The sequence below is a fragment of the Leishmania panamensis genome (assembly GCF_000755165.1).
Source record: "Leishmania panamensis strain MHOM/PA/94/PSC-1 chromosome 12 sequence".
NCBI classification, from domain to species: domain Eukaryota; phylum Euglenozoa; class Kinetoplastea; order Trypanosomatida; family Trypanosomatidae; genus Leishmania; species Leishmania panamensis.
The window spans coordinates 414322-434644 of record NC_025857.1 but is presented as its reverse complement, the minus strand read 5'-3'; the positions used below and the strand labels follow the sequence as shown (position 1 = coordinate 434644).

The window sequence follows — 20323 nt, the reverse complement described above, 5'->3', positions numbered from 1 at the left end:
TCGTCGTCGTCAAGCAGTGAAACACCACGCCGCAGTACTTCAAAGACGCATGAGGGGGGAGTACAAGTGAGAAGATCAGTGCGAAGGAGAGAAGAAAAACATCACGCCAACAACGAAGAACACAGGCACTGGCAAGACACCCACACGCCCCATCACGTGATATGCAATTTCCCCTCCTCCTGCGTGTGCCTACGCGCGCCTCACAACAAACGGTTGAGGGAGAACGAGCAAGAGAGAGAACGACGGCTCAGGCCAGTCGAGTGCGGAAAGAATGGGAAAGGGGAAGGGAGCAAACGACAGGCACAGCGCGGCAACGTCGTTGCGTACGTCGTTCACCACTAATGAACACCTGCTCTTAAGGCGTGCGCCATCCCTCCAGCTCGTGCATACGCACCCACACCACCACCCACCAACTCTACTTGTAAAACAGACGACTTGGGTCCACACTCGTCCACACCTGCACCATACACCCCACACAGTCGATTATGCGCCCGCATGAAACGGGCATCTCTGTGAAAGCAGCGGGGCAGGTAGAAGAAGAGCAAGACATCGTACGAGTGAAGGCAAATGAAAACATCATCCTCTTGGCCAGCGCGTCCATCACCTCCCACACAACGGGAGCCGAACGCCACGCCGCCCCCGGCCCGTCTCACAGGGCCCCGTCGCGGGGTACAAAGCAGCCGTAGACACGCGGTGGGGCAGTGCGCCAACCCAGTCATCCCAGCACAACCTCTGCCCTAAACACCACCCACACACCCGCCTCGCAAGTCGCCCCACAGCCGCTCCCATGGCGCCGGCCGCCACCTGGTGCATCCCTCGGAGCTTGGCCCAGGCTCCCCACACCCGCAGGCAGCCAGGGCCCAGCGAGATACGCTCGAGTCACGCGGACACGCGGCCCACCATGTGGGCGGTATAAGGGTGTTCACTGCAGCAGGCCGCTCCGACGCACCGCCATCCAGGCCCTGACCGACGTCATCCGTAGCGATCCATCGCTCTGACCCCCCACGTCGTAGGTGCCTGGCCCTGTCGCCCCCAAGAAGCGGCTCGGCATTGGCAGGGAGAGGGGGGTGCTTCGCCTCCTCCTCCCACACACAGAGTGGGGGGTAGTGGCCCTGGGCACCATGCACGGAAGGGTCCCCCGTCCACGGAGCACGTGGGCCCTTTTCTTCCTCGACGGGTCCACTCCACCGCGAACAAGCCAGCCAATTCAGGCGCACACGCAACCGCCCCTCGTCCAACTCGGCAGCAGGCTGCGCTGTCGGCGCTACACAAACTGGAGTGGGGGGGCACGCCTTGATCGACGCGGGCCGCCTCCGGCATCCTGCTCAATGGGCGGGGGCGGGGGCGTCGTCTGCCGTGCGGGTAACAGGGGGGCGGCCGTGGCGCACGCCGGGGGGACCGAGGAGCAGGCCGGCCAGCCCCAGCCCGCGGACCCCGGAGGCCCCCCGCCGCGGCATGCCATAACGTGGTGTGTAGACTCTCCACAGAGGAGTCTAGAGGACTCGATGGCGCCATTCGGGCCGCTCCCGCCATGCTTCCGGCATCCGTGCCGCATTAGCCCACCCGGTGGGATGTCGGAGATACCGCGGGTTTCGCACACATGCACCTCGGCGTTCATTGGCGTGGATCTCCGCGCGTCTTTTCCGTCCATAACCGCTGCTCCTCTGCTCTCCCACATGCCCTCCTTAAATGTGGCACACCATGCCAGCTGTGCTTGACAGTGCACGCCGCCACAAGCGGGAGGGACCCGTGCATAGGCATGTGTCTGCGCACAGAGAGCTCACAGTCTGTCGTCCTGGAGGCACACAGAGGAGCAGCGGTGGACACCCCGCGAGGGGAATCCCAAGCACTTCGGGTGGGATGCACGTGATCGCATCACTGCGTGAAAGGCGATAGCGTGAAAGGCGGTAGGCTTCGAGCCCCGAAGGGTTGGCGAATCTCACGTAGCATGTCGGGCGCAACGCCGGGTCTGATGCCCTCAGCAAGTAAAGGGAGGACGCAGTCTCTTCCTGTTGCACGTATGAGTGGATGACAACTGAAAAACATCGCAGCCGTCTGTGTCGCGCCATCCGCCCACAGAGGAGAAGGGAGCATCGCAGGGTGGGAACGTCGCTGCCTGCATGCAGGTCGCTTTCTCTTCGTGTGGAAGGGTCATCCGTAGCCCATCAGCGAGTAATGCGTTGAAGTACACAAGACCGCCGCGCATGAAGGAGGCGTGCATGTGTGGAGCTCCGAAGGGAGTCTATGCCTGCATAGTCGTGTGAAAGGTAGCGAAGCGCTATGAGAGTACCGTCATCCGGCATGTACGCTTCCCATGCCCAATGCGCAACACTGGTTCCTCGCGTGGTTGCGGAGAGGCACAGGGCGGGTGTGGCCCAGCAACACTATGCAGCCAAGGGGTGGGGGAGCGGCCTCTTCGAGCAGGTCTCGGTCTACGTACTTCAGGGTACCAGCGGTGACTGTGGCTGCCTTGGTGTAAAAGTGCGCAAGGGCCTTCCTGCAGCTTTCGCTAGCGGTACCCCACCATGCGATACAACCGCAGAGTATCGTTGATTCAATCAGTAGTCTGTAGAATGAGCGAAAAAAGATCCGTTGTCGAGCCCCATATGTGGGGGCACACCGCCCTCAGCCTGGCAAGTCAGGCCATGGCTGCTTCGATAACCTCCGCAACGTGTCGACCGGTAACGCACATTGCCTGGAGACCTACGCCGAAAGGGCGGGGCGGCGATCCCCGTCCGGACGCCTGTGTGTAACGGAGAGTTTCAGTCGATTGAGGCGTCGCGCGCGCACGAGTTTGGGTGCTGCGCTTTTTGAGGGCGCACAGTGCCATGCAGCGCCCCAGCGTCCCGCGCTCTGTCCTCCAGGGGGCGGATGGTAATGTGGCTTGTCTAGCACCCATGCCTACGGAGGATGTGGGGGGGGGGGGGGGGGGGGGTGCCGTCAGCAAAGGAGGCGTGGTGCAGCCCGGATGTCTAGCATAGCTCCACACTCAGCGAGTCCGCCACATATGAGGAAGAAAAGAGAGCCCACGACTGATTCTCGGGGAGCTACACACACACAAGCACACCCATCTCGGCTTTCTACTTGTGATAGCGAGCGCAGGCACGGCGATTACCTGAGAAGTCCGTGGTTCAGCGAGTAAGGAACAGGCCCACGTTAAATATCGTCAGTGCAATGATGATAGCGACGTGGTCTACCGAGTCAGACGCGCAGGGGCAGTCCGCAAACACTCCTCCTTAGTACCTGAATGATATGCTGCGCTGCTTTGTGAAGAAGCAAACCCAAGGGGACGATAGTGAAACAGTGCGGGTGGAGGTCAGACTGCTGTGCTTGGAGTTTGCCTTCTAGAGGATCGCCCAGCGTTTGTGAGACCATTCGCTCGAGTAACTGGCGCAAGTTGTCGGTCAGCGTCACAGTACGGTAGGACGCAGAGTCAGCACCCAGCTTGGGCAACTTCAGGACGGGCATAGTTAGCGCCTCTTTCCACGCAGCAGCGACGTTACCGGTGGCGACGCTCTGGTTGTGGATGCTAAGCTGCGCTCTTCTGCAGTGTATCGGGGAGGACCCCTGACACTCTCACAGTGAATTTTGGCGACACTCGGGGCGGAGCCGCAGTGGATCGTGCGGGGTGCCACCTCAAGCCCACCTCCAACGTGAGCGGGTTGAGAGGGCATGGGGCTGGGTCTCGGTGGGACGCGAATAGGGAATTGCCGGATGCCGCCTTGACTTCCGCCGGGGCATCTTCACCAACACCCCGATCCGCTCTCTCGCACTGAGAAGTACTGGTCGACTTGTCTCATCCTTCGTGCGGGTAATGCCCGGGGGAGGGGAGGGGGGGACATGGCCGCGTGCCCACAATTGGCGGCCCGCTGGGGCTGATGGCGCTGCAGGGCCTCAGTTTTATTTCGCCAGTGCTCTGCAGTGGTGGCGCATTCGCGTGTGCGTCGCGGTGTTTTCGGGTGGCTGCAGCCGTGAAAGTGTGCCGGCGCCTGCGTGGCCAACAAACGAATGAAAAACGAAGCGAAATTAAATAATTCAAGCAATGAAAGAAATCGGCACTGCCGAGCACTGCGATCACATGTGCGTGCCCGTGAGTACAACGACGCACACGCACAGATGCTCCTGGCCGATCACGAGGAAGCAGCCAGTGAGGCAAAAGCGAGTCATTCATGAAACAGTGGGACGCAAGCTACGTGAGGAACAAGTGCGTCTCGTGGTGCACCTGGTGGTATGGGCGAGGTTTCTTAAAGCTCCTCGGGCTCCTACTTCGGCGCTGCCTCGAGTTCCACCTGGGAATCTCTACCACCTCTGCCTTCGGTGCCCTCACCTCGAATGTGTTGCCCTCCCCCATCCAGTTTCGCGAGCGTCTCCACAGTCGCCTGGACCCGCATATGTTCACGACCTCCTCCTTCTGTTACGCCTCAGGCGTTAAGCTACTCGTACCCGCGCTGGCGGCTGACCGAGAGGGAATGGAGGTCCATCGTGTCCGAGTAGCGCACCATGGGCACTGGCAAGTCCCCGGTAGCCGCCGACATCATTGCATTGGCCAGCGGGCGCAGGTTCTCTGGTAGTTCCTCGGTTGCAAAGCACTTGTGCCTGCGGCGGTACATCTCCGCAACCGAGGATCGAGCACTGGTGAACCGGCTCATAATAACATCTTTGCCGTACTTGGGTATCGGCAAGGAGCGCATTTTCTCCTCCTCCTCCGATTGCATATATTCGTCTTCCTCGTCCAAATCACCATCGTCATTCTCGCCGGCGGCGTCTGCCCTCACTGCGATGGGTCCACCCTCGTCACACTCCAGCTGGTACGTGTAGTACTGCACGAGCTTCGTGACTCGGGCGAGGTAGTTGAGCGAGAAGTCCTTAGTGCGCACAAAGAAGATGGCAAGCAGCAGGTGGCAGAACTGCGCGTAAGCGCTTGTCGTCAGCCTCCAATAACTCTGCCAGGCAGTGAAAATAGGCACCGCAGCAATGGTCGGGGCTGCTGCACTGCCATAGTGGGACCCCTCATCTTCATCCTCGCTACGTACCTCGGTTGACGCCGCCGAGGGCTGCTGCTGTTCAGCCAGAAGCTTCTCCACGTAGCGAACGTAGCCCTCCTCAAAGTAGTTCAGCCAGCGCCTCCACATGCCCTCCAGCAGAACGGGAACGCCATCCTCGACGGTGAGAAAATCAAGACACTCATCCCTCAGGCTCGGCTCCTGCTTAGCCCTTTCCAGCCTCGTCCTCCCACTGCTCCTCATCGTTGTCGCGCTCACAGTGTTGTGCGCAGGCGGCCTCAGTGGCGTGGACAAGAGGATGTTGTTAACTACCTCGATGATGGCGGCGCGGAAGACATTCTCGTCGCCCATGTCCTGGGCAGACTTGAGCTTCCCCACGATGCTGCGCAGCGTGCCCTTGGCAACGTTCTCCGTATCGCCTGTGAAGACCAGAGAAGTGGAGAAGATGATGCTGAGGCAGCAGTTAAAGTCTACCGTCGCCACCTCCTTGCGCGAAATGTGCCTTCCACCCTGCGAGAGCAGCTCCTTTCCTTTGATTTTGTTGCCTAGCTGGACACAGTAGTCGCGCAGCACCAGCAGCTGGCGCCGCAGCTCCTTAGCTGCAGAACCTCTCGACGTGCTGCAGAGCCAGAGAAAGCACTTCACGCTCGAGGGCAGATCGTACGACGCGCTGGCCCAAGCAATCGATCCCACCTCGACGTTGCAGTATCCCTTCGAGTTCTCCAGGATGCTGCGCGAAGAGAGGTGCGAGTAACTCGTGCACCGTGACGAAAAGCTGTGACGCCGCGAGCTGCCCACCGTGCGCTGTGGTGTCAAGTGCAGGTCAGTTGACAGCGGGTTAACGTCGATGGACTCGTCGACCGACATCATTGACTTGAAGCCCCAGACAGAAGGAAAAATGCAGACGGCGACGGAGAGACGCCTACAAGGGGAATGGAGTCGCTGTGTGGGGGCGCGTTTTGAGTGCACAGGTGAGAGGCGTTGGCTCAGTAGCAGAAAGGCGTACAGGGAACAATAAAGTGAAGAGAGAGTGAGCGAGCGAGCTGTGCTACGACGAGCGTGCTTGACTGGTTTGTTTAAGAGAGAGAACGTGTGAAAGCGCACATGACAGATGAAATGAAGGAGGCGTGGGGCTGAGTGCGCCAGCATCAGAGAATGAGTCCAGCGCCTCCAGCCGGTAGCCCCAGCAGCACGCCTCCTCGGCTCATAGACAGTGAAGTCAAGCAGTAGGGGAAAGGGAGGAGAAGAGCTTTTCCTCGCCCACCACCGCCTCCCTCACTTCACACATCATCCACTTCGCCTGTGTCCTCGTGACACCTTTGCTGCTCTTCTCGAGAGCCGACTTGTGCCGCCACCGTCTTTGCGAGTCGTCATGCAGTCACCCGCTCCCCGCTAAGGGGCAACTCAACAGCACCGCACCGCCCGGCACACGCTGATGAATAAGCTCACGGTCCTCTCCACGTGCGCAGACACACTAGAGTCTGCTGTACTTGTTGCTACTTCGCGTTAAGGGAATGCACAAGTGAATCTCACTCTCTCCTCCGCTAAGGCAGACGCACCACCTCATCTGCCACCGCGATGAGATCGTCATCGTGAGTCGCGCATAGCATGCCGCGCACAATACCACCCTCCAGAAGCCCGCGCCACTCCTCGAGTATTTTAAGCTTTACCTCCTTGTCTAGACTGGCCGTGGGCTCGTCCATCACAAGCACGGACCCGCTGCGCCGCCCATGGAACAGAGCACGCGCCATCATCAGCCGTTGTGCTTGACCAACGCTGAGTCGTACCGCGCCACCACCGCCTCCAGAAGCTGCGGCCGCGAGTGGAGACGCCCATGGACCTGCTCCGCTGTCGGCAATGTAAGTCATCAAGCCTTGCGGAAAGCGTTGGATGTACTCGCAGTGTGCCCAGGCAGCGCACTGCGCAATCTCAGCCATCAGCTCCTCCTGCTCAAGGGATACATAATTCTCAAGGCTGATGTTGTGCGCGATGGTGGCCCCGGAAAAGATGATGGGGTTCTGCGGCACAAAGCTGAAGAGGTTTCCTCGAAGAATGTCGCGCGGAATCAAGGCAACCGACAGCTGCACATACTCCACCTCCGGCATTACAGAGGCCGATGAGGTTGGCGCGGCGCTGGGCGAGTCAGTCGACTCCAGCGCTTCGGAGGAGGAAGGCGGGGAATGTGGTAGCGCCAGCGTGAGCACGATGTCTGGGACAGCCACGGAAGAGGAAGGAGTGAGGGGCAGCCCCCCTCGCGCCTGCGTTTCAACGCCGCTCTCCTGTCGCTCTTCGCCATCGTCGCCGCCGCTGCTGGCATTCTCGCCAGTGCCAAGGACGTGGCTAGACGCCCCGTAGTTCGTATACATCCCTAACAAAAGGCTGAGCAGCGTAGACTTGCCGTGTCCACTTGGCCCCACAAGACACACGAGTTGGCCTCTACTGGCACAAGTGCCCCTCACTGTCCGTGGCTGCGTGGAGCTCGACAGTGACGACGAAAAGGCGTTGCGGTTGCCTTGGAGCACGACGGTGCAGGTGATGGGGTGGGCAAATACTGGCACGGTGGGGGCGGTAGGATAGTAGAACTGCAGGCTCTGCACTGCCACGGCGTGCACAGTGGCGTTCGCGAGCGCCGCCGCTGCGGCAGCCGCTGCAGCTTCGCTGCAAAGCTCGGAATCGTCGCTGAATGACGACGACGAGGGGCGTGCATGAGCGCAGCGGCTGCCATCATCCTCGGACAGGCGACTGTTCAGGCACACCTCCGCCGCTTCGCTCGCCACGCCACACGCTGGATCCTGAGCACTATTGGGCTGTTGCTGGTTCACTTGCTGTGGCCGACCCTTCCTCCAGCAGGAAACGTGGCGTGGTCGCGGGGGGCGGCGGTGATGGTGGTAGAACTGCCGTGATTGGTGCCGGTTGCTGCCGCGGCGGTCTGACTTCACGAGTCCCATCGTTGCAAGTACGCGCCATGCAAGTCGCAGACGTCCGCCAAGAGTGAGAACACGCGGGAGATGCGTGACACACCAGCGGCAGCTATCCTTCAAGACGCGCATCCATCGCACTGTGAGCGGCGGTGGCCACGCCGTGGCTGCGTGGGTGCCGGCACGGTATAACGATCGCAGGTGGTGGTGTCGAAGGACGTAGTGCCGTGAACTGACCTCCGCTGCGGGCGTCCCACAACTGGCACCGGCATCGGCAGTGTGATAATCGTCCTCGCCGTGGTTACGGCCGTCGGCCTCGCCGCCTAAGGCGACACCCTTCGCGTAATCGGCGGTCGTCGGCTCCCACCGTCGCGCATCCAACACCTTCTCCAGAACACTCGCTTTGTACGCGTTCAGCAACACCACCTCTGCGACGCGATGCCCGTCGACGAGGACATCGACTGTGTCACTGACGCACCGCATTGCTTCGATGAGCCTATTCGAGAGACTCAGCGTGTCTAAGCTGCAAAATGCCGTTGAGGTGCCGTAGCTCGCAACGAACGTGGGTAGCACCCAGTCGGCAAACGTCAGGAGCGCACCACCGAGCGCCGGCAACAACTGACCGTAGGCCTGAGACGGCAGTGCGCGAAGACTCCACGCAAAGGTCGCCGCCTCTGCCGCCCCGCACGCGCGCGTGTGGTCCGTCCACGATCGCATCAGCCTGAAATCCGCCGCGTATGGGCGCAGCTGTGGCAGAGCGGCTACAATATCTAGGCCACGCAACATCACGCCGCCTCGCCGCGCATTGCTCTCCGTGTTCTCCTCCACCTGTGCGTCGAGCTCTGCCGCCGCAGAGGCGGTGCCATTCAGGTTGTAGCCGCGGAGCCATGACGGAGGCACTCCTCCGGTGCGCTGCGCCACACGCATCAGCTGCTTCATGCGTCGCCCAATGTATTTTACGGCGAGCGACACCGCGACTGTGGCACCCACCAGCAGACGTGCCCGACGCGGCAGCTGATGCATCGCGTGCTGCATCGCAGAGAGTGACGTGACGAGGCTACAGATGTAGCGATGCACGTGCACCTCCACACCCTCGATATCGTTCACGTAGTACACGATCTGCTCCACCTCGTCGAACGAGTGCAGGTCGAAGAAGGCAAGAGGCAAGCGCGTCAGGGCCTCGTATAGCGCTGCCTTCATGGCGTTGCGTCGCTGCGAGGCTGCCATGGCGATGTACTCGCGCATGGTGTGCGCGAGCACCGTGTTCATAGCGAGGCGCATCCATTCAAAGAGGCACAGGGCAAAGATACGCTGCTGTACAGTAACCGTGCCACTGCCGCACAGCCTGCTGCTGCTGTCAGAATCGCTGCCTGATGGCGACAGCGCTCCCTGGGTGCGGTAGTAGGTGTCCAGGTTAGAGCCAATGGCCTCGCGTACCGCCAGCCCCACCGCCGCCACACGGGAGGAAAGGCATGTGAGCACGGTCAACACGGCAATGGAGGTCATTTTTGCCACACTGCCGGTGTACATGTAGGAGAAGAGACTTCGCACGTGAGACATCTCCATCAACCGCCGGCGGCGCAGTAGAGCAGCTAGCGCAGCAGTCAGCTCTGCCCAGCATATCCGCGGCGAGGCCCCGCGGATACCCATGTGCGGCGTAGCCACTGGCACGCCATCCCTGCAAAGCAGATTGCTACTGTGCGACTCACAGCGGTTGCCAAGATGCGCGCTCGCAGCCATGGGCACGGTTGAGCAAACTACCGCACCCTCCGTGTTGCCATGCGCAGTGACCGCAGCCTCGGGGAGCCCAGTCGGCTTCTCATGACGGCGAGGCAGCCTACAGGCACACTCTTCGTTGGTGCCAACGACCCGGCTGCGGGTGCTGCTCGCGTGCTTGACGCCCGGGCACGAGACGCTGCGCAGCGCCTCGTCAAAGAAAGCGGCGCCCACCGCGATGCCGCGTTGATAGACGGCCCTGCCGTACGCCTGAAGCTCCTCAAGCGCGTCTGCGCACCGCTGGGCATCCTCGTGGACAACAACAGCCTCGTACACCTCGCGCACGAGCGACAGGTACCATGTCAGTGCCGCGCACGCTACGGCGACGCGTGGATCTGCGTAGCAGCTCGGCGAGGTGCCGTGCGAAGTGGAACTTGGGACGTAGTGGGCAGAGAAGGCTACAGCGCCGGACGGGTGAAGTGAGGAGTTGACGGCGGAGTGGGCTGCGCCTGCTACCGGCTCGCTTGAGACGCTGCAGCTGCCCATGGTCCCCCATATGGTCTGAGGCACGCGTGTGCCGCCCCACAAGCTCTCTGAATTGCCACTACTCGCAAACAACTTTGCAAGCTCAGCAACAGTGCAGTCGAGCAGCAGCTGCCGCAGCTCACTGTGCGTCACCGAGTAGCGCACCATATCAGTCCAAAGGAGGTGCATCACCTTCCAAGGTTCCTTCACCGCGGGCTTCTCCGTCATGATAGGCGACACTGCATCCGGTGAACGCCCTGCAGCTAGTGGCTCGTCATTAACGATGGACATTTCCGACGGCGCCATGGGTGGAGTCGTTCTCGTGCACCCCCCTGGCTCCGCCAGAACAGGGAACGCAGCGTCGTCCGGCAGCACGAGCACCGTCTCCGCACCGTGCGGTACTCCATCCGGTGTGAGTCGGTCAAACTTGTGGCCACCACCGCCGTCCCTAACTGAGTCGTGGCCGGGGTGCAGAGTGCGGAAGAACCAGCCAAGCTCGGTGACGTCTGTTGGCGCGCCAGCGCGCTTGCGTGGCGCAGCCCGCACCGCCCTCTCGAGGAGGGCCCAGTAGCTGCACAGCCGGTACAACGCCCGTGACGAGCCTTGTGGTAGGCGTGATCGTCCAGTAAGCACCGACCCCATCTCTGGCGGTGGCGGCGCCTGGGTCGTCACGGGGTGCAGCGAGGTCGAGAGGTGACTCGGCTCCTCGACATCCGCTGCATTCTCGACGCACTCCGGCGCCGCCATCGCCTTTGCCTTGGCACTGGCCCGCACAGCGCGTCGGTAGCGAAGAAAGAAAGACGTAGCCTGCGCAATCTCCGTGCCAACAAGCAGTAGTGTGAGGTGGACGACGAGGGGACCGTCGTCCACCTGCAGAAGAATGACTGAGCACACTCGGGTGGTCGCCAGAGCCTCGTACGACGCATGTAACCAGCGTAAAGCTGCAGAAGGGAGCGACGGCGAGTCGCACTTTCCGCTGTAGTTACGAGCCCGTTCGTCATGGCTGTCATTACTCCATCTAGGCGATTTTAAGACGGTGGCGTGCGCGCTACGCAGGGCGCGGTGAAGAGAAGCACGAATCCACTTGAAGTAGAACGAAAAGGAGCTCGAATGCGACGAGTCACACTGCTGGCTGCGGATGCCATGGAGCGTGGCAGTCGCTGTCGACTCAGCCTCAGTGCAGATTGGCTGCGATGAACAAGGGCACGAAGATGGCCCATCGATACCGTCAGCATTGCTAGACCTACCAAGGTACATGACACACACACACACAGCACGTGATCGTGTGGCTGTTCTGGTGGTGTTACGCTGATTTCAGCAAGTTGGAAATAAAGAGAGGGGCAAAACGAGTTTGGAATGGAGAGAGAAGTGGGCAGCGCGAGAGTACTGTGAGGGAGTGAGTGGGGGGAGGGGGGAGTGATGGGAAAGGCAGCGCAGCCAGCCCGCGCTACAACCCAAAGGCGACAAAAATGTCACCTCGGTGGTGCCGAGCAGAGTTCAGCAACGTGACGGAAGAGAAATAAAACAGCAATGAGGGGGGAGAACGGAGGAGCGTACCCCCCAGAGCCGAATAGGAGACAGCACGAGGGGACACCAAATGCCCGCTCGCTGGCAGTGCCCCTGGCATCTGATGAGGGGCACTGGTAGCCCAAAACACAGAGCGCTTTCTCGTCACCTGAGCACAAACATAGACTCCTCCTGCGCCTGCACGTGTGTCAATCTAAGCCAAGGGTAAGCTACGTGCTTACGAGCTGCCGAATGTCTGGGCGGAGAAGGCAAAGTAACGAAGAGGGCTCAGGTGCTCCGACCCGGCCTGAGGTGCGCGCCGCGCAAGAAACAGCAGACACGCTCGTGCCCCACCAGTTGAAGGCTATGCGGGTCGAGGATACGTGGGCGCAGCGAGGCAAAGATGCGGAGGAGAAAGACAAGGAGGGAAGACCGAATCGCAATGTCGAGAAGAGAGGTGGGGAGGGAGGGGGGTCTCGGGCATCAAACTGAAAAGCGGCGGAAGTGGGCAGATGAGGACAGCGCGGCGCGCTCAGTGTCATCAAATGAGGCCTCTTGGCAGTGCTGCTGTCGACCACGCACACCCCGACTGCGTGGTCGACAGCGGCATCTTTAGTGTTCTCGCAAGCGAAAGAGAGAGAACGAGAGGATTTCTACGGTCATCAAAGCTGAACTTCTCTCTCTTCTCCCAACAACGCATGTACCTGTGGGCATCACTACGCCTCCATCCACACGCATGGATGATCGCCTCCTCAGGGGCGTCTCTGTCACCGATACGGCAGAGTCGAGGAGGAGTGCAGGCGTCCTCATAGATTACTGTGTGAAAGTCTACACTCATGTGCGTCACGCCCCCCCTCCCGTCTCGCTCTGCTCACCAGCAAACACAGTCGATTACATGTACGGGTAGTCGTCCTCGGCGTAGAGGAGCAGCATGTCGTCCTCGGCTGCCTTAACACGCTTGCGGTCACCAGCGATACCCTCGGCACTTGCGCCGGCGCCGCTGTCCATGCCCATTGCGGAGCGGCCGCCGCCAACGCTGTTGCCATCCTCGCCACGCCCACGCCGCCAACCTGCGCCGCCCGTCTCAGCCGCGAAAAACGGCAACACGTTCTCGGCGAACGTCATGTTGTCCTCGCAGAAAGGCGCGCCGCTGGGGGTAGTGATGAGGGTGGCGATGTACTTGCCGTTGCGCTCCGTCCCACACACACTGTAGGCCAGCCGCATACACTCTTTCACCTGTCGCTTCAACGGCGGGCAGCGCGTCAAGTCCCAGAGCACGGAGTGCGGGTAGAAGATGACATCAGGCGTGTTACCGCCACCGCTGCCACTCAACTCGTCGCACCGGATGTAGCCGCGCTGCTCCTCCGCGTCATATGTGCGAACACATCCGGTGTAGCGGGTGAGCGTCGAGGTGGCAGAGGTGAAGGGGGCAAGAGGATAGGCAGTTGCTGACATGCCTGCCTCATCGCCGGCTCCCCCGCCCCCAGCGGTGGACGACGAGGGAGGGGGGGGCGGTGGTCTTAGGGAAGCGCGGTAAGGTGTGCTCGTCTTTCGCCCAACTGCGCCAGGGAACAGCGGATGAAACCAACTTTGCTCCACGGCCATCGCCAGCTGCGCTGCCGGAACACCACGGAGAAACTCAGCACGCAGCAGGCGGCCATTCCCGCCACGCGCGGCGTGGTTGCGGCTAACGACAAAGCTCAGGCGATCCCCGACCCGAAGGCCGCCGCCGATGCCTTGATTGACTTGGTGCTGGAGAAGCTGTGCGGTGGCACTGGTGAGCAGCGAAGCAGCCGCCTCCGCCCACGCCAACTCCTCCCCGGTGGTTGGCGGAATGAGTACGCGGTCGCCAGTGTCCCCCGCCCGAGTTGCCAAAACAGGGGTAGACCCGAGAACGCCTTCCTCACCAAGCGCAGTGCCGGTCACCCTTGTCTGCCCATCTCCAGCAGCTGATATACCTCCAGCCATTCCGGTGAGTCCAGGGGACACCGACGATACCGGAGCCGGCACCGAGCCATTTGCGTCGGAAGCTGTTCCAGCGTTCACCACAGATGTCGTCGTGCCATTGGTCGGCGCCCCGTCTTCACCAGACGCGATTGAATTCGCTTTTGCCGGGCCCACACGATACGCAGCGGCAACAAGCGGCGGCACCGGCAAGCCATTGCGCAGGTAGAAGGCCCGAAGTGCCAGTCTCGTAAAGGAGAGGGCGATGCTGTCGGTGATGAAGAACACATCCGGCCCGCCCAAGTCTGGCGAGATGAAGCCGAAATTCTTTGGGTGTCGATACATGACGCAAGTGCCGGTGTACACGCGATCCAGACCTGGAGGCATGAGGATAAGCTGCTCGGCCGCCGTGAAAGTGCCACCTTTCTGTGGAGCGCCAGCAAAGCCGAAGGGTTGCTGAAGAAGTGGGTCTCCGGCTGTTGATGCTGACTGGCAACCACTAACACCTGTCCGCACTGCGCTGCCCGTCTGAGATCCGCCTGACGTGTAAGAGAGAAGCGTGCGGTCGCCGATTTGCCCTTCGGCGCGCGCACTCGCTGCTCCGGAGACGGCGGCTGACGACACGCCGACGGCCACCAGCTCAGCAGTTGGGGTCGCCAGTGACGACTCCGTGGTAGCACCCATCGCTTTCGGCGTAGCGACCCCTTCCGCAGCAGCGTCACAGCTAACCGACAATTCTGTGCCACGGCCGACTGCACTGAAGCTGGGTCCGATGCCGGCACTCGCCTTGCTCGATGCAAGACGAGCATCAAGCGTAACCAAAGGCCCCCCGCCGCCGATAGGCTGCCAAGAGCATAGCAGCTGTTGCTCAGCGCTGGCCTCCTTGGCTGCCTGCATTTCTGCCACACAGCCAGCGTACTTGGTGGCCTCCCTCACCGCTTCGTCCTCGGCGTCCATCTGCATGTCAAGGCCCCCTTCTGTCGCCGTGGCATTACGGCCGCCATCGCAGCGCTTTGGCGCGTCGGGGCCGCCACGACGCCTCACCGCAAAGCGATCAGCGCGTAGGTCGGCCACCTCATCGTCGACTCTGCGAAAGACACCTTCAGAGGAGACCACCGTGGAGGACGCAGATGCCGCAGCGTAGTCCGGCGGAGGCGCTTGTGCCGACAGCGGCGCTGCAGTGCTGCCCTCAAGCTCCTCGGCATCCAAAACGTCGGAGTCCTGCAAGTCTTTTCGCTGTTCCACAGCAGCAGCGGGGGAATCCTCTGGCACAGCGGGCACCGAACGGGCCTTTGACCGCACGACAGCCGCCGTCGCGGCCACAAACGCTGAAGGGAGAAGGTGCCGTCGATAGCTTGTTGTCCCACCTCCATCACTGCCACTGCTGACGACGTTGGAACCGCCTCGCTGGGCGCTACGCTGATTTCCTGGGCCTTTACCGCTGCTACCGAGCATGCCCGACGCCTCGAGTATGAGTTCCTCCTTTAGAGAGGCCGGCCCAGTATCGATGAACGCATCTGCCGGGAGCTGATCAAAGACGACATCGAAGATGTTCTTGGAGGTCAGCTTAGGCGGCATTTTGCCGTTTCTCTTCTCGTCAGTGCCGCTTCTGCCTGTAGGCGCCTTGACAATCCTGCGTTTGCGAAAAGAGGCGCAGGGGAGAGGGAGGGGGAGGACGGATGCGGCACGAGGCAAACGAGCTGAAGGGGGAAAGAGCGGTAGTGCCGAAATTCTCAAAGGCCCAGTCGCACGCAAGAGCACAGGTGAAAAGACTGAGATACAGCGAAACAGTGAAAGAAGAGGAGGGGAAAAGAAGTATACGTCAGCAGTGACGGGCAGTAAAGCGATCGCAACCGCGTGCCCCTCGATACAGCTCACCCACCACACCCGGAGGTGATGGTGGACGCTCATCCTCGGCGGCAATCGGCGCCACGCGTATTCACGTACTCGAGCGAAAAGCCGCTCCGTGCTCCTTGTCCTTCCTGGGCCTCTCCTCTGCATCCACATGATATGGTGTGCCACCAAGTGTTACAGGTTGGAAGGAAGTGAAAGCGTGGGGATGCATCTCACATGAATACAAAGTACGCTCATGCGCGTGCAACATGTAGGTGCTTATTGTCGACTGTGTTCTTCTGCTCTCTTCTCCCCCCCCCTCCTCCTCCTCCTCCCTGCACACACGCACACACACACACACACACACACTTGGAAAGGAGAGCACAAGAGCGGCAGAACACCTACGCGCTGGAGGAAAGCAGCGGGTCTGGGGAAAGCAGAGGAGATGGGTGGATGGGTGAAGTGGAGCAACGGCGCCGCAGGAAAAAGCGATCTGTACCTGCGGTCCACCAAGCAACCCATCGCCGTTCCCTATAAGATGCCCTCACCCTGAAGCACAATCCCCGTCCTCGCCAGTACCCACACATCGGTCGCGGCGGCAGTAGTCCGCGCCATGATGGCGCACATCAGCGAAGCAGCAGCACACGAGCACGTAGAAGAGTAGCGCCAGCACAAGAGCGGGCAGCAAAGACAATGGCGATTAAGCGCGCCAAGGGAAGAGGAAAGCAATCAAAGCGTAGACTAGAGCGAGGGGAGGGAGAAGCAAAACGCACAACAGAGCAGCGACACGATACAGAGATAGGCAATGTGCGCACGCCACCTCCTCACTCCTTCATTCCTTTGAGGCCGAAGTGCCTCGTTAGCCACCCCTGCAGATCGCTATGTCTCACTGAGGGAAGAGAGGGAATTGGGGGCTGCTTCCGCCACGGGCGGCGGCAGCGATGATTCAGGTGGCAGCAAGGCAGACGAGCACAGCAAGCGAAGCACACGCTCCTGCGCCATCAGCCGCGGATACACAATATCGCACTCAAGAGCCTCCAGTCGCAACGCAGCCTCCAGCCTAGCAATCCTCTTAAGCAGCATATCCTTTGGAAAGTTCATCAAAGACAACAGAGGTGGATCCGTGACGCGATCCTTCTCTTTTTGGCTGCGAGACTGTCCCTACTGCTTTGGGGAGAAGTGCATGACTGGAGGTGAGCTCCGCAATGCGCTGGGGGAGAATGCGATTCTCATGCCGCAAGACATGAAGGGGTACAGTGAAGATTCCCCACCGACGGCGAAGCCGCCGCTGCATAGGGGAGCATACCCACCTCGACGGGTATATCCACACACCTTGGCTCAGTCCCTCTCTCTGCCTTCAAGCTGCCACCAAACCTCGATGTTGTGCCCTCAGCAACTATCAGGCATGCGCCCATTCTCCCACTCTTCACCCCTTTCTGCTACACTGACCTGCGGGGCGTGGGCGGTAGCGGCGGCAGAAAAGGAGACCTGGCGAGCACCATCGTCCCCGATCGCCGCCTCGCTGCGTCTTTGGAGTACCGAGATGTCGGGAGTGGCAGCAGGACACGGCCTGCCACGGGTCCAGTGGCGCGACCGCTTCTGCCGAGTTGGCTGTGACTGGGCCCTCCAGTGCACTGGACAGTCAGTGGTGAGAACGGTAGCGCAGCGAAGCCGTCGGCCTCGGGATTTGTATAGAAAATTGCGTGGTGAGCAACCCAATGAAAGCCTCCTGTCACTCTGAAAAAGGGGAGGTGCTGCGAAGAGTGTGGCGCGCCACCGCTGGCAGACAGTGACGGTAATGACTCCCCATAGTGCCAGGGCAAGAGCGGCGAGGGTTGTTTCGCCGGCCACCTCTCTTCCACACGCAGCACGGGTCACCGAGCCTTTGCCTTGTGTGGCGCTTCGGAGACGTTCCGCAACGGGAAAGTAAAAGTGGTGGTGGATGAAAAGCGAAGAAGAGCGGCACGGGAACGGCAAAAAAAGGGGGCACTACTTTAAAATAGCACTGGCCGACACCCCGCGCACACGCACGCGCGCAGCCCTGCAGCAGTCTGGCTTACGGTGTAAGACGCGAGCAGAGCGATAGACTCGGCCAAGTCCTCTCTGCCGCCACCCTCGTCTTCCTCGCGTGGGTGCATCTCACCTTCGTTCTGCGGCAGATCAAGCCCCCTCCCCTCCTCACCGCATGTCCTGCACGACCGAGGGGAACAACGAAACAGGATGGATGGTGCGCGCTGCTTTCTCGTCCACTCCATCCCGCTCGCGCGTGGGGCGCCGAACAGTCCGCAGCCCGTCTTCGCTGAGGAAGAAGAGAAACAGCGGAGGAGGATTACGGGCTGGTTGGCACCCCCCATAGGCAAGCGAAGACGCCCAACGAGGCCTATAGCGCAAACGTGCACGCGTACACTGAAAGAGAGAGGAAGAAACAGGGAGAGGCGGGAACGCAACCGCACATGCTGAGATGGCCTCTCCTCGTACGCCCGAAATGGGAGGGCTTGGCAGACCGCCGTGAAGAGTATTATAGGCACGATTAACGCAACATGCCCATCAGGCATCGCCGGTGACAGCTTTGAATCAGCCTCCACCACAGCAGCAAGTCATGATGGAATTGGTGGTGGGGCAGCACAGAGGCTCCCGCTGTCTGCCCGACGTCAACCCTCTGCCATTCCTTGAGGTGCCAGACGTACTGAAGCCTACTTCACCACGCGTGCTGCACAGGGCTCGCTAGTCGAGCCCCAACAACGCCTGGTTGCACAGTGGCGCCCGCGACTTCGGGACTTGAGGGGCAGCCCGGTGCACCAACTCAGATGATGGGGCTCGCGGCGGTCGCGGCGGTAGCCCAGTGGGCGAAATCCTCATTGGCAGTGGAGAAGTTTCACCTGGCAAGGAGCGAAGCGTCTGCGATTGGGAGGACTGTGTACTACCCCGGCGGCCACTACTAAAGATGTCATGGCCGTCGGGGTGTGCCCGCGGTGCAGCCTTGCCAGAAGTCGAGGCGGAATGCGGAATCGGTGGCCGTGGTGGCGGAGAGGTCATTTCGAATGCCACGTGTTGAGAGTGCGCACTGCGCTCCACCGCTGGTGCTGAGCTAAGAGAAGCCCACGGCGGCGTGACACCCTTCCGCGGTGTCACGCCGCTCTGGCTACCACTGTTCTCGTTGGCAGCGCCACCGGCGGTGCAGCTGCTGCTGTCTTGCCTTTCCCTCTCAGCTTCGTTGTCGTCCCCGCTCCGTGAGCTTCCGAGGTGTGTTCTACTGGTGTTGCGCTCATTCGCCACGTCCTCTACGCCGTTGTGCACGGTAGCCGAGTCGTCGTCGTCGTCGTCGCTGTCTTCGCCGAATACAGGCAAGGGAAAGTCGTCCATGTTCGGAAACACCATATCTTCGAAGAGCATCACCTTGACAATGTTGGAGGCGATTTTACTCATGTCCGGCAGAAGCCTCAGCACCGCATTCAAAATGCCATCATGCGAGGCCACCTCCTGCGTGAACTCCAGTCGCAGCTGGGGGGGCTGCGGCCCACCAAGCCAGAGCTTGCGCGTCGGTGGCGGCCCTACAACAAAGTGCACGCGCCCTGCCAACTCGAGCACTTTGATACTGAAGATGATGTCCGGCACGCGGATGTCGCGATAGAGGATCGAGAAGCGAATCTTCAGCGCAAGGCCGCCGCGGTAAAGCACATCGAAGTCGAACTCGGTATCGCCAGACTTTGACGGCGCCGGATCGCTCACGTTGCTGATGAGCGGGATCTCGCCTCCAACGTCAAGCCCATCGAGGAAGATGTTCCCGCGCAGTTGCGGCGGTAACGACTTCGACACACGGGCCAGCTTCTTCTTGATCTTCTCCTCCAAAAGGTCATGGAGCGTGTTGGCGCGTGTGTTCTCGAAGAAGAGACGGGCAATGAGGAGGTTGAAGACATCCATCTGAGGCAGGTGCGTGATGAAGTCCTGCCACTGCGTCGACTGCGGCGTTGACTGCAGCAGGTTGAGCCACCTCTCCTGCACACGCCGCGTGGGAAACTTGATCGCCACGCACCTCCACTGGGACAGCGGCACCTCTCCCAATCCCCCCGCCGACAGGCCTTTACCGCGACACCCCGGGATCGACCCTGACTGGTGGAAGGCGCCACTGGAGATCGTTGTGGCGGCGTCCATGCCCATCAAATCATGCCGGTTGCCTCGGCCGTTTGCTCCCATGGTGTAGTAACTGTGCCTCTCCTTGCGCGTCTCGGACTCGATGTGCTTCATCTCCGCCGAGAACTCCTCGTTCGCCATGGCTTTGCTGTCGCATCGACCTCGGTGGAACAGAGACTCTATCATAGCCTCCTGTCTCTGCTGCTCAGCGACTCGCTGCAGTTTCTTCTTCAAGATCGTGTTAGGGTCTTCGAGGAAGAGGGGCATGCCGTCCTTGTGGTTCAGGACAGTGCACCTGCCCTTGATGGCAGCGTAGCGCGTGTTCTGGTTGCGGTGGCGGTGATACTTCGAAATGCGCTGCGCGGTGGCGATGATGCAGGCACGGTGGATGCGTCCAAGCATGTGCTCCGAGACCACCTCCTGGCGATGGTCCGGCAGCGTGCGAAGCTTATCCACCTGGTAGATGTCGATAGTGCCGCTATAAAAGACCATGCGGCACTGAATGGCCTCGTCGACAATGCCGTCGTCGAAGCGGACTACCTTACACAACGTCTCCACCTTGGCGGGCGCCACCGCCACCGCCTCCTTGGCGACAGCGTCGAACTCGACGTGCTTGCGCGCCATGTTGCGGACCGTGTCGGAGAGAACCGCCTCAGCCTTTCGAAACAGGATGAAGAAAAGGAAAACACAGCTCACAGCACCGCCGATGGCGCCGTACAAGAACGTCAGCAGTGTGAGTATGTCCAT

The 20323-nt window shown here is 60.9% G+C and overlaps 4 protein-coding genes across 4 annotated transcripts, besides 1 other annotated feature; all 4 read right to left on the bottom strand.

Annotated features, from left to right (window-relative positions):
- Window positions 1-592: 592 nt before the first annotated feature.
- Window positions 593-3789: a repeat region.
- A 644-nt stretch (window positions 3790-4433) lies between these two features.
- On the bottom strand, window positions 4434-5873 carry LPMP_120880 (hypothetical protein; the record flags this gene model as incomplete). The annotated part of the gene is made up of 1 exon (XM_010698766.1): window positions 4434-5873. The coding sequence occupies one exon, from the start codon at window positions 5871-5873 to the stop codon at window positions 4434-4436; it is 1440 nt and encodes a 479-aa protein (XP_010697068.1).
- Window positions 5874-6547: 674 nt separating this feature from the next.
- LPMP_120870 (hypothetical protein) lies at window positions 6548-11419 on the bottom strand (the record flags this gene model as incomplete). The annotated part of the gene is made up of 1 exon (XM_010698765.1): window positions 6548-11419. The coding sequence occupies one exon, from the start codon at window positions 11417-11419 to the stop codon at window positions 6548-6550; it is 4872 nt and encodes a 1623-aa protein (XP_010697067.1).
- Window positions 11420-12559: 1140 nt separating this feature from the next.
- Window positions 12560-15190, bottom strand: LPMP_120860 (hypothetical protein; the record flags this gene model as incomplete). Its single annotated transcript, XM_010698764.1, has 1 exon — window positions 12560-15190. One exon carries the CDS (start codon window positions 15188-15190, stop codon window positions 12560-12562), a length of 2631 nt encoding a protein of 876 aa, XP_010697066.1.
- A 2979-nt stretch (window positions 15191-18169) lies between these two features.
- LPMP_120850 (hypothetical protein) lies at window positions 18170-20323 on the bottom strand (the record flags this gene model as incomplete). Its single annotated transcript, XM_010698763.1, has 1 exon — window positions 18170-20323. The coding sequence occupies one exon, from the start codon at window positions 20321-20323 to the stop codon at window positions 18170-18172; it is 2154 nt and encodes a 717-aa protein (XP_010697065.1).